Raw genomic sequence first — 22,280 nt, 5'->3', positions numbered from 1 at the left:
TTGGTCTTGATAGGCTACGTAACGCGACTACCGCAGTAGACGCGCGCCAGCCGGAACGGGGAAATAGTTATCCGAAATTTCCTGATTTGGCCTAGTGTTTCCTTCGGGGTCTCTGCGATACCCGCGTTCTGCTCTACAGCTTTCTGCTCTGGGAGTTCTCAAGGCATGAGTCTGTGAGATCTAATATCCTTCTTTCCCTTCCACGCTCCCCTCCGCTACTTCTTGATACCCTCTTTTGGAGCGAATACTTTCCCTTTTGATTATCACCCCAAAAATTAAGCGGGGGAATTTAATGACTTAACGACCGTGTTTCTTTTGCTCACCTAGCTAGAACGTTTTCGTCGAGCGAGTCAAGAGACGATTCCTCCCTCGATGTCCCGCATGTGAGGGGAACACGCGAAACCGGTTGTGCTGGCTCTTCAATAATTAGCCGGCCTCGCGGCCTGGCATTGATTCAATTCCATTCGACATATTAATACCTTCTCCTCCGGGGATCAACCGCAGCCATGGAGCGAAGCATTGATATCTACGCCAGCAAGCTGGGCGACGATAAGCTTGGTACGTTCCTACCTCAATGCATATCTGTCTGGGCAGACTACGAGACCGTTTCACCCGAGGCGCAAATCCTGTCAGTGATATGCGCCATTCGACCTGTGTTAACCAGTTTGCGACATAGATATTAAAATCAGAGCCAACGTCGCGGTCGAGCTACGAGACAACATTGAGCCGTTGTGCTCTGGTGCAAGCTATCCAATTTTCCTTTCCAAGCTATGGCCAGTTTTCAAGAATATTCTGAAGGGCGAGCCGGTGTTCACAAACTTGTCATTCGAACAGGTAAGTCGCCTTAGCTCCAGCGCTCTTTCCCCTCTCAATTTGGGAGATTGGCGAAACTGGAGCTCATATCGGTGTCCCTGTCCTAGAAATTACGGAATTGCGTCCTCGAAACCTTACACCGACTGCCAATGGCTTCTCCCGATGTCGAACCCTACGCTGCGGATATGGTTGACCTGCTTATGGATCTTGTGCGCATCGAGAATGAGGAGAACGCGGTTCTCTGCATGAAGACGATCATGGATCTGGAGCGGAACCAAGCAACTGCGACAGCTGCCCGGGTACAGCCCTTCCTGGAGCTCATCCAAGAGATGTTTCAGACGATGGAACAGGTTGTCCGTGATACATTCGATGCACCAAGCCAGGCTACACCGTCCGGAATGCCGTCAACCCCGAGTGCTTCAGTACAGACCTTCCAGTCCCCTCGGCCCAGTTCGCCTGCCACGTCGGTGTCAGATCTCGGACCAGATCAGCAATCCAGCAATGTCCTGCTCAAGGGTATGCAGTCATTCAAGGTCTTGGCGGAGTGCCCAATCATAGTCGTGTCCATCTTCCAGACCCATCGGAATTCGGTCTCGGCCAATGTGAAGCTGTTCGTGCCTTTAATAAAGAGCATTCTTCTCCTTCAAGCCAAGCCGCAGGAGCGGGCGCATGCGGAGGCAGCAGCACAAGGGACAATCTTTACAGGCGTATGCAGGGAAATCAAAAATCGTGCTGCCTTTGGCGAATTCATCACAGCACAAGTGAAGACAATGAGCTTTCTCGCGTACCTGCTCCGTATGTATGCGCACCAGCTCCAAGATTTTCTCCCTACACTTCCTTCCGTTGTGGTTCGACTCCTCCAAGATTGCCCCAGGGAGAAATCCAGCGCCAGGAAAGAGCTTCTTGTGGCCATCCGGCATATTATCAATTTTAATTACCGGAAGATCTTCCTGGAGAAGATTGACGAACTTCTCGACGAGAGAACCCTCATCGGCGATGGATTAACTGTGTACGAGACGATGCGGCCACTCGCCTACAGCATGCTTGCAGATCTTATTCACCATGTACGAGATCACCTCACTCGCGATCAAATTCGGCGGACAGTCGAAGTGTACACAAAGAATCTTCACGACGATTTCCCGGGAACAAGCTTTCAAACCATGAGTGCTAAGTTGCTTTTGAACATGGCCGAAAGGATTGCAAAGCTAGACGATAAGCGTGAGGCCCGTTATTTCCTGATCATGATCTTAGATGCTATTGGTGATAAATTTGCTTGGATTAATCATCAATTTGATAATGCCGTCAAGGTGTCCAAGGCGTACAAGGCAGGCAAGAAAGATATTGAGCCTTCTTCCGAAAGATATCTCGCGGACAAGGAAAACCCTCCAGATTGGGATGAGATCGATATATTCTCGGCGTCGCCCATCAAGACCTCGAACCCTCGCGATCGCGGAGGAGACCCTGTCTCGGACAACATCTTCCTGTTCAAGAACCTCATCAACGGACTGAAGAACATCTTTCATCAGCTCAAGAACTGCAACCCAGAACATATTCAGATCGACCCCAACAACGTGCCGATCAATTGGCCTGAAGTCTCTTACGGCTATAATGCAGAGGAAGTACGGGTTATCAAGAAGCTGTTCCATGAGGGAGCGCGTGTCTTCAAATATTATGGCGTCGATCAGCCTGCGCCAGAAGTGACATATAGTTCGCCCTTCGATTTCCTTGCCAGTCAGTATACGGCGCCTATGTCGCGGGAAGAGAAAGAGCTTTTGGAGAGCTTTGGGACTGTCTTCCACTGCATTGATACGGCTACTTTCCATGAGGTGTTTCACTCCGAGATCCCTTACCTTCATGAGCTTATGTTTGAGCATGGGGCTTTACTTCACCTGCCTCAATTCTTCCTCGCCAGCGAAGCCACTTCTCCTGCATTCTCCGGGATGGTGCTCCAGTACCTCATGGATCGTATCCATGAAGTGGGAACCGCTGACATGACCAAAGCGAAAATTCTCCTCAGGATGTTCAAGCTTTCTTTCATGGCCGTGACCCTCTTCTCCGTCCAAAATGAGCAGGTACTGCATCCTCATGTAACCAAGATCGTCACGAAATGTATCGAGCTATCAGTCACCGCTGAAGAACCCATGAACTATTTCCTCCTCCTGCGGTCACTCTTTCGCAGTATTGGCGGGGGCCGATTCGAATTGTTGTACAAGGAAATCCTTCCATTACTGGAGATGCTCCTTGAGACATTCAACAATTTATTGCTTGCTGCTCGAAAGCCGCAAGAGCGTGATCTCTATGTCGAACTGACGCTCACTGTGCCCGCGCGTTTGTCCCATCTTCTGCCTCACCTGAGCTACCTCATGCGCCCCATCGTTGTAGCATTGCGTGCAGACTCAGATCTTGTAGGGCAGGGCCTGCGAACCCTTGAGCTTTGCGTTGACAATCTCACGGCTGACTACCTGGACCCCATCATGGCTCCCATTATGGACGAATTGATGACTGCTCTATGGGATCATCTGCGACCGCATCCCTACAATCATTTCCACGCTCATACAACCATGCGAATTCTGGGCAAATTAGGTGGCCGTAACAGGAAATTTTTGAACCATCCGCCTGAGCTTACATTCGAGCAATTTTCTGATGATTCACCAAGCTTCGATATCAAGCTCATTGGGCCCAGTGAGAAACGGCCGTTCCCCAGCGGAATTGGGGTGGACCTAGCAATCAGGAAGTTAATGGAGGTTCCCAAGACGGCCGCCGCGAAGGCCTCTGATGGCTACTATAAGCAACAGGCATTCCGCATGCTCTCATCCCAATTGAAACTCTACATTGGTCATGAGAATCTCCCGGAAGATCTAGCTGCTCTTTTGCGTTTGCACGCCAATGACCTCTTCGAGGGCAAAACCACAGCCATGGCCGACATCCTGGACAAGTCTGAGAGGTCTAGTTCAATTGCGAAGAAGTTGGCGCAGGAGGGCACTCTGAAGCAGCTCCTGAAAGCTTGCATTTTCGCCACAACCCTTCCAGACATCGAACAGAGCGCAGCTGCCTTCGTGGCTGAAGTCTGCAAGCATTTTGCAGTTGTCGAAGTCGGAAGGGCCCTAGCGCTAGCCAGACATAACCGGAAGCCCTTTGATGTCCATAGTGGAGAAGGTCCCGTTTATTTAGACTCGCGGATTCTCGCTGAAGCAATCGTCGAAAGCCTCTCATCTGATAACCTTCGTGTCCGCGATGGCGCTCAGGCGGCAATGCAGGTCATGAAGGACGCCGCGGGGATTATTTTTGGAGCACCTGAGCGAGTTGCGAAACTGCCATTCTTCCAGCACCTGGGCCGTGTCTTTTGCCATAGTTGTCATAGCGAGGAATGGTTCACCAAGGCGGGAGGCAGCCTGGGTATTCACCTCTTCGCAACCAAACTTGATCTTGGGGATTCTTGGCTCTTTGATAAACAGTTTGAATTCGCTCGAGCACTGATGTACGTTATCAAGGATACGCCCGCTGATCTACCGGCTAGCACTCGAGTCAGTGCGGGTGACACCCTGGACTTGATTCTCAGACGATGCTGCAAGAATGTGTCCAAGGATGACATGAAGAACGAGAAGAGTCGTCTTTGGTCCCTTTGCGGTTTCTTTGTCTATGAGCTTTCGCATATGAACAAGCATGTCCGTGAGGCTTCGCGAAGGAGCTTTTCCACAATTGCCGAGGTGCTTGGTTGTCAAGTACACGAGCTCATTTTCCCCGTCAAAGACCGGCTTCTGCAGTCGATTTTTAACAAGCCTCTGCGGGCATTGCCTTTCCCCACTCAGATCGGCTTCATTGATGCCATAACCTTTTGCCTAAGCCTCCACAACAACATTGTCACCTTCAATGAGCCATTGAATCGATTGATGCTAGAGTCCCTTGCCCTTGCAGATGCTGACGATGAGTCTCTCGCAACCAAGCCGAATGAGTTCAAGAATGCCGAAATGATTGTCAATCTCCGTGTGGCCTGCCTGCGTCTATTGTCGATGGCAATGAGCTTTCCAGAATTCGCAAATACACCGCAGAACACCAGCCGTGCGCGCATTATCTCCGTCTTCTTCAAGTCCCTTTATTCTCGATCACACGATGCCATCGAGGCGGCCAACGCAGGTCTCAGGGATGTTCTCACGCAGACGAACAAGCTGCCCAAGGATCTACTTCAGAATGGCCTTCGCCCAATTCTCATGAACCTGCAGGATCCCAAACGCCTTAGTGTGGCAGGACTGGATGGCCTTGCTCGCCTCCTTACCCTGTTGACAAACTACTTCAAGGTCGAGATTGGTGCCCGGCTGTTGGATCACATGAAGGTAATAGCGGATGATGCGGTGTTGCAAAAGGTATCGTTTAGCCTTGTCGAGCAGAATCAGACAATTAAGATTGTCACTGCGATCTTCAACATATTCCACCTTCTTCCTCCAGCCGCCACATCATTTATGGAGCACCTTGTGAATAAAGTGTTGGAACTGGAAGAGAAGCTTCGCCGAACATCTAACAGTCCATTCCGGAAACCGCTTGTCAAGTATCTCAATCGCTATCCCAAGGAGAGTCTGGCGTTTTTCCAAGCTCGCTTTAAAGAGGAGCGCTTCGGACGATTCTTTGGCCAGATCCTCGCGGACCCGGACAGCGAGGCATTGCGTGCTGCAGTCGTAGCAGACACCGAGGGCTTCAAGTCAGCTGTTTTTGGACAAGACTCAGCCGATGGCAGGAATACTGCTGCCATTAACGGTATCTATGTTGCGCATTCTGTCTGCTCGTACCAGGCCACCAAGCGCTGGCTGGTCTCGCACGCTGATCTTAAGACCATGCTGCTCAATGCTGGACGAGATCTTGAGAAAAAGCTGCGCAATGATCGGCTTCCGGCAAACGAACGTCTGAGGGTGGAGCAAGCGGAGGACCAGTTGATGGATATATTCACCATTTACCTGTCCGAGTCGGTGCAGGACCTGGATTTCCTCTTTGACCTGATAGACGGTTTATCGGCAGAAGAACTGAAGCGTACGCTGGCATTCCCCAAGTTCATCTACCGCCACATCATAACAAACGAATCGATCGACTACCGGCGGTCAGTAATCATGCGCTGTCTCGACCTTTACGGCCAACGCACTTGCTCGCAGAAGATGAAGACGTACGCCTTCCACAATCTGGTCAACCCAATACTCGCCATGGACGTCCAAACAACATGGAATAGCCCTTCTAACAGCCCGAAGCTGATGGATAAGAGCATGACCGAATCTATTCAGAGCCGTCTCTGGAGGCCCCAGTTAACCGATTTGAGCGAGGAGTCTACTCAAGCTGGCGTGGACCATTCGCGCATGGAATTACTCCAGCTGTCAGCTTTGTTGATCAAATACCATCATCAGACCGTCCAAGACTCTCGCAAGGACATCATTAAGTTTGCTTGGAATTATATTCGGCTTGAAGATATAATCAACAAGTATGGGGCCTATGTTCTCATCAGTTACTTCATTGCCCACTATGAGACACCTTTCAAGATCGTGGTCCAGGTCTACGTCGCTTTGTTGCGAGCACATCAAAACGAGGGCAAAGCCCTTGTCACCCAGGCTCTTGACGTTCTGGCGCCCGTTTTGCCTTCGAGGATAATGTCTGCAACGAGCAATGCTCAGGCGCCTGACACACGGTATCCGTTGTGGGCGAAGTGGCCTCGACGCATCTTAGCGGAAGAGACTGCGAATCTGCAACAAGTCATGAGCATTTTTCAATTCCTTGTGCGGCATCCCGACCTCTTCTATGAATCCAGAGAGCATTTCGTTCCACTTATCGTTCCCTCTTTGATCAAAATTGCGGCACCTCCGAATTCGAATAATGAAAGCAAGAAGCTCGCTCTGAATCTAATCGGTCTGATTTGGCACTGGGAAGAGAAGAGGGTTACTAGCAGCCGTACCGCTATGACCAATGGCATCTTGGAGTCGCCAAATGCAAGGAAGCGCAAACTTGAAGATACACAAGACACATCTTCACCCTCTGCAGCTCTTGCTCCTCCTAGTTCTCACGAGCGCACTGAGTACATCATACCTTCAGACCTACGAGCTACAATGACGAAGTACCTGATTACATTCATTACAACCGTGCCCGAGAGGTTCCCCGTTCCAGCTGCTCGCTTCCGCGAGCTACCTTCGTCAAAACCACAGCAACAGCAGCCGGCCATCCTGACTGGCGACATGGTCAAGAAAGCTGTATTCCTACTGAGGAACCTCCTCTCTCCTGAGTACTGGGGCGATCTTGATATTGAGTTGTATCAGAAGATTACCGAACCGATCCTTGCCGGGGAAAAGGCGGACAAGCCAGACGAAAAGCACATCACCAGCATGATTAATGCTTTGCAAGTCGTGCGTGTGCTTCTCGCAGTTAAGCCTGATGAATGGATCACTGCTCGTCTTCCGCTCGCTCAAAAATTGTTCGAGAAGCCCTTGCGCTCAGACAATCTGGAAATTCAGGATTCACTTCACGGCGTAGAGGATAACATGGATATCTCTCCCAAACTGCCGCCCCCAATACGACGCGTTCTTGATGCTCTGCCAGAAGATCAACCGGAGGAGGAAGATGCTATGGATGTTGAGAACTCGCCCTCTGAATTTGTCACCTACCTGTCGGCCATTGCGACAGAGACTCTTTCGGCTAACAACTACATTTCAAGCCTCAATATCCTCTGGACTCTTTCAAAGAACAAACCGGCTGAGATGGACGCCCATATTGTCCCAGTTATGAAGGCCTTCTCTCAGAAATTGGCGAAAGACCACGTTGCAGCATCGACGAACAACCAGCAAGCACAATATCCACCTGGAGCCGCCAAACCTGCAGAGAATGTGCCGGATCAACAGGAATATGAAATCGGTGTTGACCTGATTGTTAAGACAATCGAGCTGATCTCTGTGCGCATGTCTCACCTCGGTGAGCAAAGACGCCCTTTCCTGAGTGTACTTGCACAGTTGGTGGAAAGGTCACAGAATGAGGCCCTTTGCACCAAAGTACTGAATATGGTTGAGACCTGGATTTTCTATTCAACGGAATCTTGGCCGACCTTGAAGGAGAAGACTGCTGTCTTACACAAGATGCTACTTTTTGAGACTCGATCGGACCAGAAAATGCTGAAGAAGTTCTTGGATTTGGTGATTAGGATCTACGAAGATTCTAAGATAACACGCACTGAGCTCACAGTTAGGCTGGAGCACGCATTCTTAATTGGCACTAGAGCGCAGGATGTTGAAATGCGTAATCGGTTCATGAACATCTTCGATCGGAGTTTGACTCGACTAGCTAGCTCCCGGCTAAGCTATGTCCTTACCTGCCAGAATTGGGACACTCTCGCGGACTCTTTCTGGCTCGCCCAAGCCTCCCATCTCATACTGGGATGTGTCGACATGGCAGCACCTGCTAGACTTCACCCTGACGATTTCACCGTCTATCCTCTGTCTTTCCTTCTGAGCAATGCTGAAAAAGACGCAAGGAAGACTGATGTCATGGTCGATGCTCAGCTGGAGGCTTTTATCTCCGATCGTAAGCGATTCATAGCCGATATCGGCGACGTGAGAACTCGAGATTTGATGGAGCCGCTCTGCCAACTCCAGCATACGGACCCAAACGTCTCTTACAGTCTGTGGACCACGTTGTTTCCGATTTTCTGGTCCACACTGTCCAGGGAGGACCGTATCGACTTGGAGAAGGGCATGGTGACACTCATCACGCGCGAATACCATCAAAGACAGCTGGACAAGAGGCCAAATGTTGTGCAAGCTCTGCTTGAAGGCGCCGTCAGGTCCAAGCCCCGATTCAAAGTCCCTCCTCACGTGATGAAGTACCTCAGTCGCACCTATGACGCGTGGTACACGGCTGCCAGCTACCTGGAGGAAACCGCAATCAGTCCAATCATTGATACCCCGACAGTACGTGAGAGTAACCTGGATGCGTTGGTGGGGGTATATGCTGGTCTACAAGAAGATGACTTCTTCTATGGTACCTGGCGGCGTCGATGCAAGTTCGTTGAAACCAACGCTGCCCTCTCTTATGAACAGCAAGGAATGTGGGATAAGGCCCAGCAGCTTTACGAAAATGCTCAGATCAAGGCACGGTCCGGTGCAATGCCATTTTCGCAAGGCGAATACTACCTGTGGGAAGATCACTGGTTGATCTGCGCCCAGAAATTGCAGCAGTGGGAGATTTTGAGTGACTTTGCCAAGCACGAGAATCTTAATGATCTTCTCTTGGAGGCTGCCTGGAGGAACATTGAGAACTGGCAAAGCGAAGGCAATAGGGAGCAGATCGAATCGCTCATCAAATCTGTTTCCGATGCGCCCACGCCCAGGCGGACTTTCTTCCAAGCTTTCATGTCGCTCTTGCAGTTCCATCTCAAGAAAGAGAATTTGCAAGATTTCAACGGCGTGTGTGATGAGTCGATCCAGTTATCCATTCGCAAATGGCTCCAGCTGCCGAAGAATATTACAAATGCCCATATTCCGATATTGCAGCATTTCCAACTTCTTGTTGAGCTTCATGATGCCAGCCATATCTGTGCAAGCTTGTCCCAAACCAATGAAAGAAACCTGGATACCAAGTCCGCTGAGTTGAAGCTGCTGCTTGGAACGTGGCGAGACCGTCTTCCCAATCTCTGGGATGATATTAACGCTTGGCAGGATCTTGTCACCTGGCGCCAGCATATCTTCCAGCTCATCAACGCGACGTACCTAAGTCTGCTACCCCCACAGACGAACAACGTGGCTAGCAATTCCTACGCCTATCGTGGCTACCACGAGACAGCATGGATCATCAACAGGTTCGCCCATGTTGCTCGAAAGCACCAAATGCCCGAAGTCTGTATCAACCAGCTCAGCCGGATTTACACCCTACCGAACATTGAAATTCAAGAGGCTTTCTTGAAGTTACGGGAACAGGCAAAATGCCATTATCAGAACCCCAAGGAACTCAACAGTGGATTGGATGTAATCAACAACACAAATCTCAACTACTTCGGCGCACAGCAGAAGGCAGAGTTCTACACCCTCAAAGGCATGTTCCTGGCCAAGCTCAACCATGTCAATGAGGCCAACGAGGCATTTGGGGTCGCTTTGTACTACGACTTGAGACTCGCAAAGGCCTGGTCTGAATGGGGCCAGTACAGTGATCAACGCTTCAAGGCCGATCCATCGGACTATGAACTGGCCAGCAATGCGGTTAGTTGTTACCTTGAGGCTGCCGGCCTTTACAAGAATGCGAAGTCTAGAAAGCTTCTCAGCCGTATTCTCTGGCTTCTCAGCTTGGACAACGAAGAGGGACGAATTGCCGGAGCCTTCGAGAACTTCAAGGGAGACACACCTGTTTGGTACTGGATTACCTTCATACCGCAGCTTCTTACGAGCCTGTCGCACCGCGAAGCACGCCTTTGCAAGGCCGTCTTGGTGAAGATAGCGAAATTGTACCCTCAGGCGCTCTTCTTCCTCCTCCGTACGAACCGGGAGGACATGCTCAGTATCAAGAAACAGCATGAGCAGAAGCAGGAGAAGTTGAATCGTGCTAGGCAGCAGCAGGCGTCGCCCCACCCCAAGCCTTCTCCGGCGACGGCCGACAGTTCTCCTGCACAGGGTAGTAAACCTGCTATTCCAAATGCTCCTGCTCAGGGTCAGGTTAGCCAACCATCTCAAGGTCAAGCCCAAGGCCAGAGTCCAGGTCAGGGTCAGATCAAGTCCCAGCAATCACCCGCTCAAGGCCAAGCTCAGCCCCAGGGACAAGCTCAACCCTCCGGTGCAACTCCTGGACAACCCCAAGGTTCAGGGCAAGGACAAATGCAGCAACCTCAGAATCAACAACAGGCTAATTTGCAAGTCCCTGGGCAGAACGGGGTGCAGCAGCAGACCCAGACTGCTGCAGCAGAGCCAGAAAAGGAGCCTCTTAAGAAACCCTGGGAGTATTCGGACGAAATCATGTCCGGTCTCAAGACTGCCTTCCCGTTGCTTGCACTGTCAATGGAGACGATGGTCGACCAGATTCACAAGAACTTCAAGTGCCCCCCTGACGAGGACGCCTATCGTCTCATTGTCGCCCTGCTTAACGATGGCTTGGCCTACGTGGGTCGCATGCCCGGTTCATACGCCCAAGACTTTAAACTACCTGCCGCCACCGAGGCCAATATCACTCGCTTCGCGGAAACGATTCTCCCTGCACATATTCGCAAGTCTTTTGAAGCCGATTTCGTCGTCAAGAAGCCAACCATGTACGAATACATCCAGAAGCTGCGTCGCTGGCGTGACAAGTTCGAGGAGAAGCTGGATCGCCGCGGCCAGTACCAATTTTTGGAAACCTATTCGCCGCATCTGAGCGAGTTCCGCTTCCTGAAATTTGATGAAGTCGAGGTGCCGGGACAATATCTGCTGCACAAGGACAAGAACCAGGATTTCGTGCGCATCGACAGGTTCCTGCCAGATATTGACCTTGTCCGGGGTATTGGTGTTTGCCATCGTCGGCTCAAGATTCGTGGCCATGACGGTAGCGTGCATCCGTTCGCTGTTCAACATCCCGCAGCTCGCCACTGTAGACGAGAAGAGCGCATCCTGCAGCTCTTCCGTATCTTCAACGGGCTTCTTGGCAAACGCAAGGAAAGCCGGCGCCGTAACCTTTATTTCCATCTCCCGCTCATGGTTCCCCTCGCGCCGCACATTCGCTTGGTGCGCGATGATCCTTCATACATTTCTATGCAGGGCATATTCGAGGACTATTGCCGCCGAGTGGGAACCAGCAAGGATGAACCTGTTCTGTTTACTATGGAGAAAATGCGGTCATTGGCAGAGACGAAGCAAAATGTACGTCAAACAGATTGTTTAATGGTGGAGCAAGCTAACGTATCCCAGCGGACCCCTGACCAGCAACAGGTTCTTCGGACCGAGATTCTCACGGCCATTCAGGAGAAGTGGGTGCCCAGTACGATTGTGAAGGACTACTTCCAGAAGACGTATCCCAACTTTGCAAATTTCTGGCTCTTCCGTCGTCAATTCTCCTATCAATACGCGGCTATCGCATTCATGACCTACGTGATGCATATGGGCAACCGGTATCCCAACAAGATAATGATCTCCAGATCTACAGGTGACATTTGGGGCACGGAGCTGATACCAGCGATTAACCCCGCAAAGGCTTTCTTCTACAACCCGGAACAGGTGCCATTCCGTTTCACGCCTAATATCCAGACACTGATGGGACCGATCGCAACTGAAGGTCTCTTTGCCTGCGCTTTGATGGCGATCGCCCGCTGCCTCACCGAAACGCGTCATGAGCTCGAGCAGCAACTGAGCATCTTCGTTCGTGACGAGATGATGTTCTGGGCCACGGCGCAACATCGCGGTGTACTTCCAGTGCAACAGCTTCGTGACCTGGTGTACAACAATAGCGACATCATTGTCAACCGGGCTGTTAGCCTTGCCAGCCCGCCAGAGGGCAATTTGCCCGCCAACCAAACCACCATCGACCTGATCTCCAAGGCTGTGAACCCTCAGCACCTGGCGTCTTGTGATGCACTCTGGATGCCGTACCTCTAGTCGTATGTCGACTGGTTTCTGCTTCGTCCATGTTCTATCGTGTACTCTTTACCTGGCGTTTGTTTGACTCGGTTCGGGGGGATGGCATCTGGTTCGCGGAGGAGGTCTCAGGAATTTGGGAAAAGTTGAAGGGCATACTTGGACTTGGATTTTCTACTAGTTTTTTATTCTAGCGTGGCGTCCTGGGACACATTTGATTCCTTGAGGATATGCTTATGATATCACATTCCGTTTTCGCACGTTTGTCTGCAGTTCTTTTCACTGGTTTTGAACTCGACAGGGCATTGCATTGGCAGCCACTTTTTACTGTTTTGAAATAGGCTCAATTGAAATAGATCGTATCATAACTGACATGTACAAGGTACTGCGCTGAGGATTCCATGATATGCATACCCGTAAACCGAAACGCCAAATACCTGCAACGTTCAACTGCTCCTCAGAGGAAATTGGCGCATATATACAGTTATACCAGAGACGGCTTGGGCTTCTTCTTGATGCCTAAACCATTGATCAGAGGCTTTTTGGGCTTCTTAACCCTAGCGAATGAGGGCGGAGGGGGTGTATCTGTCTGACTGGAGCTCGGCGTCGTCCCAGTGATTGTATCATCTTCCACAAGCCTCTTCACCTTCTCTCCCGTCTCCGTCGTGAATGCCCTCCGGGCAGCCTCCTCAATCTCCTTCTCCGCCCTCAGCCGCTCCTCATCCACCTCATTCCGAACATGAGTCAACGCCACGTCACCACTGAGCGCCTCATTTCGCTCGATCCGGGCATTCCGCGTCCGGATCTCATCCAAGGCATCCGCGATCGCCATCTCACGCTTCGAATCAAGCATCTTCTCCTCCAACTCGGCCATCTTATCCCGCTCCAACCGCTCTTGCTCCTCGTTCTCCTCGCGTTCCAGTCGGTCCAGCGTCTCCTGCTCCGTCTCCTCGATATCGTTCTTGGTGTCCCGCCATGGCTCGAAGTTGCGCTTTGCGCCCTTTTCCGCCTTGTAGTCCATTGCCTTGGGGTCCGTCAGGAAGGTGATCTCGCCGCTGCAGCGCGTGCAGCGGATGTAGAAGCGGTAGATGGGGATGTTGAGGTATTTCTGGTCGGTTGTTTCCTTGCGCGCGTTGAATTTGCGGCCTTTGTAGATGTATTCGCCTGTAGAAGATTAATTAGTATGGGCTACACGAGAGGGCAACATGAGTGAAGACGTACCGCAGTGGGTGCATTTCATGGAGAATGGCGCCATGAGACGGACGGTGATGACCTTGGGACCGGTCGGTCTCAGATGCTTTGGCGTCCTGCCGATCGCCGACGGATCGAAGTCCGGAGGGTAGTATTTGCTATGTGGATGTTAGCTGGTTTCTGGTTTCATTTTCGGGTTGTTGGTTAGGCGTACCTGAGCACTTTTCGTTCAGACATGGTTGCGCTGTGGTGCTAGTTTGAATATCGCAACTGAGTTGTAGAAGATATTTGAAGGGGGGACTGTCAAAGAGCCTCAGACAGAAGGCAGGGTGGCTGATCGGCGGATGCTGACTTGAATACAAGAGATATTGAAGTTGGATGAGAGATGTAAATGTTGGCGGCGACATGGCGGCGATAAGGCATGCACAAGTCACATGATACAATTAATAATTGGTGAGCATAAGAAATATTGTGCACGCACATGGTCTCCCGGACCTCCAGAGAAAGCAGGCAAGGAGGAAGTGCAGTCATACTCATAAGTCAAGAATTTTCTGTTATTCTTCTGATTATTGCATGGCTAGAACGGTACCATGCGCATTCTATACTAAGCTGTAAGAACTGCTAAGGATACAGACTACCCGATCAGGCAGGATGCACGGGCCATTTTTGACGCGTTTGGATCAACAGAAGATCATCGACGATGGTAATGCACAAAGATTGCTCCAGCAGCCAGCACTGCACATTGTTTCTGCTTCCTCCCATTAGGGAATAATTGGAGCGCAAGGGGATATCTCCCACGAACTGCAGAACCTTGTCTGCGTCTCGAAAGCAAGTTGCCCGATTCCACAGCGTTGGCCACTGTCTCCACCAAATACAACTAAACGCTCTTGCTCACCCTCAATGTGTTTTTGCCCTTGCGGTGGTTCTCGGTACTCTTGTGTCTCGATCCACTCCTCGTCTACGATCTGTGCTTGGTCATGGAAAAGTTCCTGCGCTCCTGGCGCCAGGATGCGCTGAATCGAGGCCAACACGATGCTGCCATTTACATCGGCGACAAAGTGCTCGCATTGACGAGTGAGTCGGCTTGATCTGATCCTTGGAAGAAGACATAACAGACTGACGGTGCTCTCAAGACAGCGACTCCGATGCTTTCTGGCTCGCCCAAGTCCATTTCTCTAACAACAACTACACGCGCGCCTTGGCCCTCCTCTCTCGAAAAGATCTCATCTCACGAAGTACCGCTTGCCGCTACCTCGCCGGCCATTGCTATATAAAACAGAATCAGTTTGAACAGGCTTTGTCAGTTCTCGGCGACCATAACCCAACTCATCTGATCCGCAGCAGCAACAGCCGTCGCAAGCTGCAGCACCTCACTCTGCGCAACGGTAAGACTACAGCATCGCGGATTGACCGCAACGAGGAAAGGGAAAGGGAGGATGCGAATAACATTCGGTTTGAGGCGGCGATGTGCTACCTGCGGGGACTCTGTTTTGCGAAGCAGAATGCCTTTGATCGCGCCCGTGACTGTTACAAGGACGCAGTGCGCATTGACGTGCAGTGCTTTGAGGCTTTTGACCAGTTGATGAAGAATTCGCTCATGTCGCCAGCTGAAGAGCTCGAGTTTTTGGAATCTCTAGACTTTGATGCGGTTTCCTCGCCCGATCTGTCTGTCGCTCAGGAGGCGGCTCATTTCACCAAGATGCTCTACACAACCCGACTGTCAAAGTACTCGTCGCCCGCCATCCTGTCCGACGCGACCGAGACCCTGTCCACGCACTACAACCTTGCAGAGAACCCCGATATTCTTCTTTCTCGGGCTGAAGCTCTTTACACCCAGTGCCGGTTTGCCGAGGCGCTTGAGTTGACATCCTCGATCTTGGCCACGGAGGCGACGACCACACCCAATGTACCGGCTCTAAGTCATCTCGGGCACCCTCCCGCGGTTTACCCTTTGCATCTGGCCTGTCTATACGAAACCGGTGCGACAAATGCGCTCTTCCTACTCGCTCACACGCTGGCGGATCATGCTCCAGAAGAGTCGTATACGTACCTTGCGATTGGCGTCTACTACCTGTCGGTGTCAAAGATTGCCGAAGCACGGCGGTTCTTCTCCAAAGCATCCTTGCTGGATCCGCACTCGGCACCTGCGTGGATTGGGTTCGCGCATACTTTTGCGGCTGAAGGAGAGCATGATCAAGCTATAGCCGCTTACAGCACGGCCGCTCGGCTGTTCCAAGGCAGCCACTTACCGCAGCTGTTCCTTGGTATGCAGCATTTGGCCCTGAACAACATGTCCTTGGCCCATGAGTACCTGTCTGCAGCCTACGCAATGTCCACGGGCGCGGCTGCCGGCACGGTGCCATCCGTTCCCGCTAATCCTTCCGGCGACGCCCATGGCGGTGACCCGCTAGTTCTCAACGAACTCGGTGTGGTACTCTACCACCAGAACCATCTCGAAGGCGCTGTAGAGCTATTCAATCAATCGCTGGCTTTAGCGACGGCACTTCATTGTGAGCCGGGTGCCTGGGTAGCTACACGGGCGAATTTGGGTCACGCACTGCGCCGTATCGGACGACTAACCGAGGCGCTTGCTGAGTTCGACGAATGCCTTCGGATCGGTGCGGGTGGGGCGGGTGTCGCCTACGGTCCGTTTTTGGGCGGCAGTGGCAGCAGCGCCTCGGGTGTTGCGTCGTCGGGTGTTGGGGGCTACGAAGACCGTGGCTTGATCGGATCACTCCATACATCGCGTGGCCTTGTTCTGCTGGAACTTGGACGGACAATGGAGGCGGTAACAGCTCTTCATGAAGCCGTTCGCGTCCTTGGGGCGAGTGGAGGCGGGGATGCGGCTGGCGGTGCGGGTATTGCTGGCACTCTTCTCTCCCGTGCTTTAGAGATCTGGGCTCTGGAAGGTCACGAGAGGGGGTCTGCGCCACCAGAGGATCTTGAGCGAGTGAGCACCAGCCGCAGTTCGACTCGTTCGCGCGACAAGGGCAAGGGAAAGGCATCAAGACGGCGAGGCATGACGGAGGAAGAATGGACGGATGAAGTCCCTCAAGCTGGTATCCCGACCACGGGCCCTGCAACAGAGACATTGGAACAAAAGGTGGAGATGGAGCTAGATGACGAGGCAGATGGGCTACTGCGACATGCAATGAGTCGTGTTCGCGGCGGGCGAGGAAGACGACGACTTGATTTCAGCCCCGACACTGAGGCCACTGAGACCCCTGGGCCAGCGGGAGCTCGTAATCGAGGGACCAGAGCGGTTCGAGACCAGGCATGAACATGATTGATAGATGGTGGGATGAGTTTGGGTGCATTGCAACTGGGCGTTTTGATGGATATACCCAAGGTTTCCTTTTGGTTCCATTGGTCATTGGATTGCTTGATGGAGATTGACGTGACATTCCTTTTTTCTTTTTTTTGTAGTGCTGGTTGTACATGCCAGCTTCTCTCTATCTTGGTATCTTCTCTCTCTAGAATTAGCATCCCCAATGGAGTCATGTCCGCAGCCGTCTCATCGAGATCATTTATATCGACCAGCGCCACTCCTTTCCTGAACATCACAGTCTAGGCCTGAGATACGTACATTTCCCACATCTTCTGTATCATCCATGCTAGGATCCTACAGTGTAGATCTCAATAGGCTCCTTTTAGTCTAGATATACTCCGTAGACGGAACCGACCGCCGCATTATTGTTTCAGTTTCAGCCTCTCGAGCACTTTTCCTCTGCCCCTTTTACCTACAATCTATTGCTGTGAAGTAACACAACAATAATAGAGAACTATCTCCGATAAAATATAGGCTAATGCTTTGATAAGAGTTCTAAATCAGTTGATGTAGGTTCAAATCTTTGTCATAGCCTGATAGACACCAGCCTTAATGTCACCAGCAAATTGCGATCACCGCAGGATCAACGGTCTGGCTCCACTGCAGCTTGGCGGTTGTCTAAGGTACGTATGCTATTTCTGCGTGGAGACTATCATGGGTCCTCCGTATGGTATTCAAAGAACTATTCTTTTGGCCATATGGAGCTAACATGATCAATTTTGATTGCTGTCTGCACACAACCTCGTCAGTCATATCGAAAGAGCCTTGCCTTTCAGCAAGATGGACCCAACACCAACTTAAGACTCGAGTCCAACAACTCCGCCCGCCATGACGTTTGATCGTGGACACTAACTCACTAGTTAACCTACCTGGAGCGTTTACGTACGCATCTTGTTCACTTTAGGCCCCTGTGCCGATGCTCTGAATGGTCGAGGACAAAATAACATTTGGGTTGGATGGAGTCGACCGCCGTCATTCAACCACTGAGAGTCATCAGCCAACAGATGAACCCATAAAAGCTTGTCCATCATTGTTGCTCATGGAAGGATTGTCGTGCCTGCGGTGGCTGTTTCATAATTGAATCCCAGACGCCAAGAGGACAGAGCGAGGGCGCAGGGTCTCCTATTCTCCATTGAGGCTGCGTTATGTGACCCATGGGGCCGAAATCATGGCAATGGCCTTCGCTAATAATAATAAGCTACTTTATTAGTCTGCGGCCATGGGGCTGTTGGAAGGAAATCTCCTTTTTCTAGCCCCAAAGGATGCGCCTGCGCCCCAGACAGGAGCTCCAAGCGAGTCTGGTGCTGCCTCTTTCCTCATTTGAGGCACTCCTTCCCCTCGCTTTTTGTCCTCTTCTGCCTGCTGCGATTGTGACTTGCGACTGGCGACCCACGAACATACGATGAAACCCGCCCTCTGAATTGAATCGTCCTCGTCCTGCTCCCATCGGCGATGGCGCTCCCGAGTTGTTCTCTCCTGCGTCCGCGGCAGGGGATCCTCCTCTGCCTGTTTTACGTCATCGGTGCTCTGAGCGTGGGCTTTATTGTTGCCATGTGGTACGGCATGAATACGGACAGAGATTATATACACCCACTCCTCACGCAATTGATCCCCGCCGGTCACTGCGCCTGCGAGACCTCAACCACCTTCCAATGCGCCAGCTGTCTGTCGTGCTCCAAACCCAGCCTGAGCACACACTTGACTCCATCGGCGCATTGGGTATTCGAGTATGAGCGGGATGGAAACAACGAGGGCCTCAACCGGCAGCAGTGCGATGCTGCTTTCCCTGGTCTGTACGAAGACGTCTTTCGCGCGGTGACTTACTGGCGCTCGCACGGCGCGCTCGCTGCTGAGGATCTCGATCGGATCAAACTGGAACCCGGCATGACAAGAGCGGTCATTCTTCGGGGGGAGCTGTATGTGGTTGCAGCCCGGTCAAAAGGTGAGGACCACCGACGAAAGATCCTGGCCGTGCTCAGTGCCATTCATCGTGCGCTGGTCGCCGATTCCCTACGGAGCACCCGTCGCGACATCGAGTTCGTCTTCTCGGTGGAGGATAAGGTGGAGGATGTGACTAGCGCCGAGAATCCGGTTTGGGTCCTGGCTCGCGCGGCAAACGAGGAGGCGGTTTGGCTGATGCCTGACTTTGGCTACTGGGCCTGGGACAACCCGGATAATGCGATGGGACCGTTCGACCAAGTGGTTGCGAAAATCGAGCGGGCCGATATCCCGTGGGAAGCGAAGAAGCAGCAGTTGGTTTGGCGTGGTAAGCCCAGTTTTGCACCCAAGCTGCGACGGGCCTTGATCGAAGCCGCTCGGGACCAGCCTTGGGGCGATGTCAAGCAAGTCAGCTGGCCGGATCGGACCAATGTCTTGAGTATGGAGGATCACTGCCAGTATATGTTTATCGCGCACGTGGAGGGTAAGTCTACTTGGATCTTTTTTTTTTTTTTTTTTTTTTTTTGGAATTTGGATGATGGCTGAATTACTGTTCCAGGTCGCTCATACTCGGCTTCCCTGAAATACCGCCAGGCCTGCAAGTCCGTCATCGTGGCACATAAGCTGCAATACATACAGCATCATCATTATCTCCTTGCGGCCGATGGACCGAACCAAAACTACGTGGAAGTCGAGCGCGACTTTAGCGATTTGGCCGCCAAACTGGAGCCGCTCATGCGGGACACGAGCGTCGCGCACCGCATTGCCAACAATAGCGTCAAGACATTTCGCGAACGATACCTGACCAAAGCTGCCGAGGCGTGTTATTGGCGACATCTCTTGGACGGGTACGAGAGCGTGTGGAACAGCACCATCACGAAGGGGTCCGACCCGCACCAGACTGAACGAGGTCTACGATACGAATCATTTGTGTTGTTGGAGAGTCAGCGAATGTTTGACTTTACCGCTGCCAACTCATATTAACCATAACCTTTGGTTCTTTGGATACCGAAGAGCTTACGGAGCTGGGAAACATAGCAGGAAGGAGTTTTGGCGCACGAAATAGACAACTGGGTGTATTGGAGTCATTTTTGTTTCTCGACGATACCAAATAGATCTTTTCGCAGACCGCAGAGAATGGAGATGTCTGCCGTGGTGGACACGCACGCTAAACATGCAGCTGAGGCATTACTTGGTAGGCTGAATACCGGTCCACGTAGCGGCAGCCCGTTCCCTCATTGACCCTCCTGCACTCCATCGCGAGTCGCGACTTTATCTCACACAGAACCGTGGTTATCCATCAAGTCATCGCTGTCAAAGTGTCAATCTCCATCTTGTCGGATATGATCATCAAAGGATCTCCATATTTTATCAAGCCATACCTCGTACATACCTCTCTAAAGCTGACAGCCCAGCCACCCGACTTTCCCCTTGCTTCTCCTCGCTCCTCCTCGCTCTCTTCGATGGCACTTTCAAATACACCAGTCCGCTATGACAATCCGTCCATTCTGAATGGCTGCTCCAAAAGCGAGGAGCCAGCGCCGCGCCCGTGACGAACCATGATCCGTGCAGCAGACCAATCCATCCAGTAGGAGATTGGAGAAGACGTCGTGGAGTCTCCAAGGGCGCCGAAAGCGGTAGAACCCTCCCACTATCGAAGGATCATCGCGATCCAGATCTGCATTCGCAGCTGAAAAGGCCAATCACCGCCAGAATTGTAATGCAGCTATGCAGGGTGAGCTCAGCTGGAGATGGGTTACACAAATAAGCTAGCAGGTGCAATGGAATCTGCCGTCATAGACCTCTGGGAGAAGTGCAGTGGATTTAAGTCGCAGTTTGCCCTTCCTATATGGTTCACGTTTCCCTTTCACTTGTCTTTGGGAGACGTTTCTCAGTGATATCTACACCTGACGACCAATATGCCGACTCCGATTCCTCGCCCGTCAGGTCTCCCGATCCTGGGAAACGTGCTTTCTATTAGCCCTGGCAATACTTGGGGTTCTTTCAATAAACTAGCGGTCAATAATAAGAATTTCTGTGTGTTTCCCGTGCATTTACCGGTGGGCCAGTTGGCAGCAAATCACGACGAACACTACTAACCTTTTTTCTTCAACAGACCCAATCTTCAAGGTCACTATCCTTGGTAACGACATTGTCTTCATCACCAGCGCAAAACTGCTCGAGGAGATCTGCGACGAGAGACGGTTTCGCAAATGTGTGACCGGCCCCATTGAAGAAATTCGTGAGGCAGTCCACGACAGTCTGTTTACCGCGTACCACGATGAGGAAAGCTGGGGGATTGCCCACCGTATCATGGCCCCTTTGATGACGCCAGAGGCCGTGGTCGAAGCTTTTGCTGGAATGCGTGAAACCGCCACAGATCTGGTTAAAAAATGGACTGCGGGCCCCCGGCAGCGGATCAACGTCAGCGAGGATCTGGACCGTCTGAACCATGCCGCCAACATGCTCTGCTTCTTTGACCAGCGGATCCACTGCCTCGAGGGACCAGAGCCCTCGGTCCTCAAGGCCATGGAGGCTGCCACGTTCGAAGCTCTGCGTCGGCCCACCCGCCCCAGGGTAATGAAATGGCTCGTCTACCAGCGTCGCTTCGACAGCTACATCAAGACGATGCGCGACTACGCCGCCGAGATCGTGGCTAAGCGTCGCGCCTCTTCGACCGAGAAGAAGGACATGCTTCATGCCATTATGCACGGCAAGGACCCGCAGACCGGCAAAGCCCTCACGGACAGCCAGCACCTGGACGAAATCATCAACATCTTCATTGGAAGCGCCACGGCCGCCAATCTCGTCTCCTTCGCGTTGTATTATCTCATGAAGAACCCGCACGAAATCACCCGGGCCCGCGAGGAGATCGATGCCGTGGTCGGCGGCCCGAGCGCCCAGCTCGAGCACGAGCATCTCGCCCGCCTGCCTTACTGCGAAGCCATCCTGCGTGAATCGCTGCGCCTGTCGGCTACTGCGCCGGGCTTCAACATCGAGCCCATTCCAGGTCAGGAGGAGCCCGTCCTCCTCGCAGGCGGCGAGTACCAGGTCCCCAGCAAGCAGCCGCTCATTGCGCTGCTGGCGGCCGTCAACCGCGACCCGGAGGTCTTTGAGGACCCGAATGCGTTCAAGCCCGAGCGCATGCTCGGCGAGAAGTACGACCAGCTTCCGGCCGGTGTGAAGAAGGGTTTTGGCAACGGCAAGCGTGAGTGCTTTGGCAAGCGCTACGCCTGGGAATGGTCGTTTATGATCCTGGTCACGATCATGAAGGACGTGGACTTTCAGTTGGCGGATAAGAGTTACAAGACGGAAGTTGAAGGACTCAATTACAACGGGGCTTTCAGCACCAAGCCGTTGGGGTTGTTTGCGTTGACGGGACCTCGACAGAGCGTGTGATGGCGACAGTAAAACTTGATGCGTTACGATACCATGGTTTCAGCTAGCCGTATGCAGATGCTTGTATA

The 22,280-nt window shown here is 52.1% G+C and overlaps 5 protein-coding genes across 5 annotated transcripts; 4 read left to right on the top strand and 1 right to left on the bottom strand.

Moving 5' to 3' along the window:
- Positions 1 to 506: 506 nt before the first annotated feature.
- Positions 507 to 12,377, top strand: Aspvir_004785 (histone acetyltransferase TRA1; the record flags this gene model as incomplete). Its single annotated transcript, XM_043268007.1, has 4 exons — positions 507 to 558; positions 677 to 834; positions 921 to 11,645; positions 11,694 to 12,377. 4 exons carry the CDS (start codon positions 507 to 509, stop codon positions 12,375 to 12,377), a joined length of 11,619 nt encoding a protein of 3,872 aa, XP_043123942.1.
- A 463-nt stretch (positions 12,378 to 12,840) lies between these two features.
- Aspvir_004784 (Saf4/Yju2 family protein) lies at positions 12,841 to 13,784 on the bottom strand (the record flags this gene model as incomplete). Its single annotated transcript, XM_043268006.1, has 3 exons — positions 12,841 to 13,520; positions 13,578 to 13,705; positions 13,762 to 13,784. 3 exons carry the CDS (start codon positions 13,782 to 13,784, stop codon positions 12,841 to 12,843), a joined length of 831 nt encoding a protein of 276 aa, XP_043123941.1.
- A 740-nt stretch (positions 13,785 to 14,524) lies between these two features.
- Aspvir_004783 (anaphase promoting complex subunit CDC16) lies at positions 14,525 to 16,827 on the top strand (the record flags this gene model as incomplete). The annotated part of the gene is made up of 2 exons (XM_043268005.1): positions 14,525 to 14,621; positions 14,681 to 16,827. The coding sequence occupies 2 exons, from the start codon at positions 14,525 to 14,527 to the stop codon at positions 16,825 to 16,827; spliced, it is 2,244 nt and encodes a 747-aa protein (XP_043123940.1).
- Positions 16,828 to 18,327: 1,500 nt separating this feature from the next.
- Positions 18,328 to 19,797, top strand: Aspvir_004782 (uncharacterized protein; the record flags this gene model as incomplete). The annotated part of the gene is made up of 2 exons (XM_043268004.1): positions 18,328 to 19,297; positions 19,373 to 19,797. 2 exons carry the CDS (start codon positions 18,328 to 18,330, stop codon positions 19,795 to 19,797), a joined length of 1,395 nt encoding a protein of 464 aa, XP_043123939.1.
- Positions 19,798 to 20,732: 935 nt separating this feature from the next.
- Positions 20,733 to 22,212, top strand: Aspvir_004781 (putative cytochrome P450; the record flags this gene model as incomplete). The annotated part of the gene is made up of 2 exons (XM_043268003.1): positions 20,733 to 20,850; positions 20,930 to 22,212. 2 exons carry the CDS (start codon positions 20,733 to 20,735, stop codon positions 22,210 to 22,212), a joined length of 1,401 nt encoding a protein of 466 aa, XP_043123938.1.
- Between the last annotated feature and the right edge of the window lie 68 nt (positions 22,213 to 22,280).

This window comes from Aspergillus viridinutans (assembly GCF_018404265.1).
Source record: "Aspergillus viridinutans IFM 47045 DNA, scaffold_2, whole genome shotgun sequence".
Lineage (NCBI taxonomy): Eukaryota > Fungi > Ascomycota > Eurotiomycetes > Eurotiales > Aspergillaceae > Aspergillus > Aspergillus viridinutans.
Note: the sequence above shows the minus strand (reverse complement) of the source record. Positions and strands in the feature narration are given on the sequence as shown.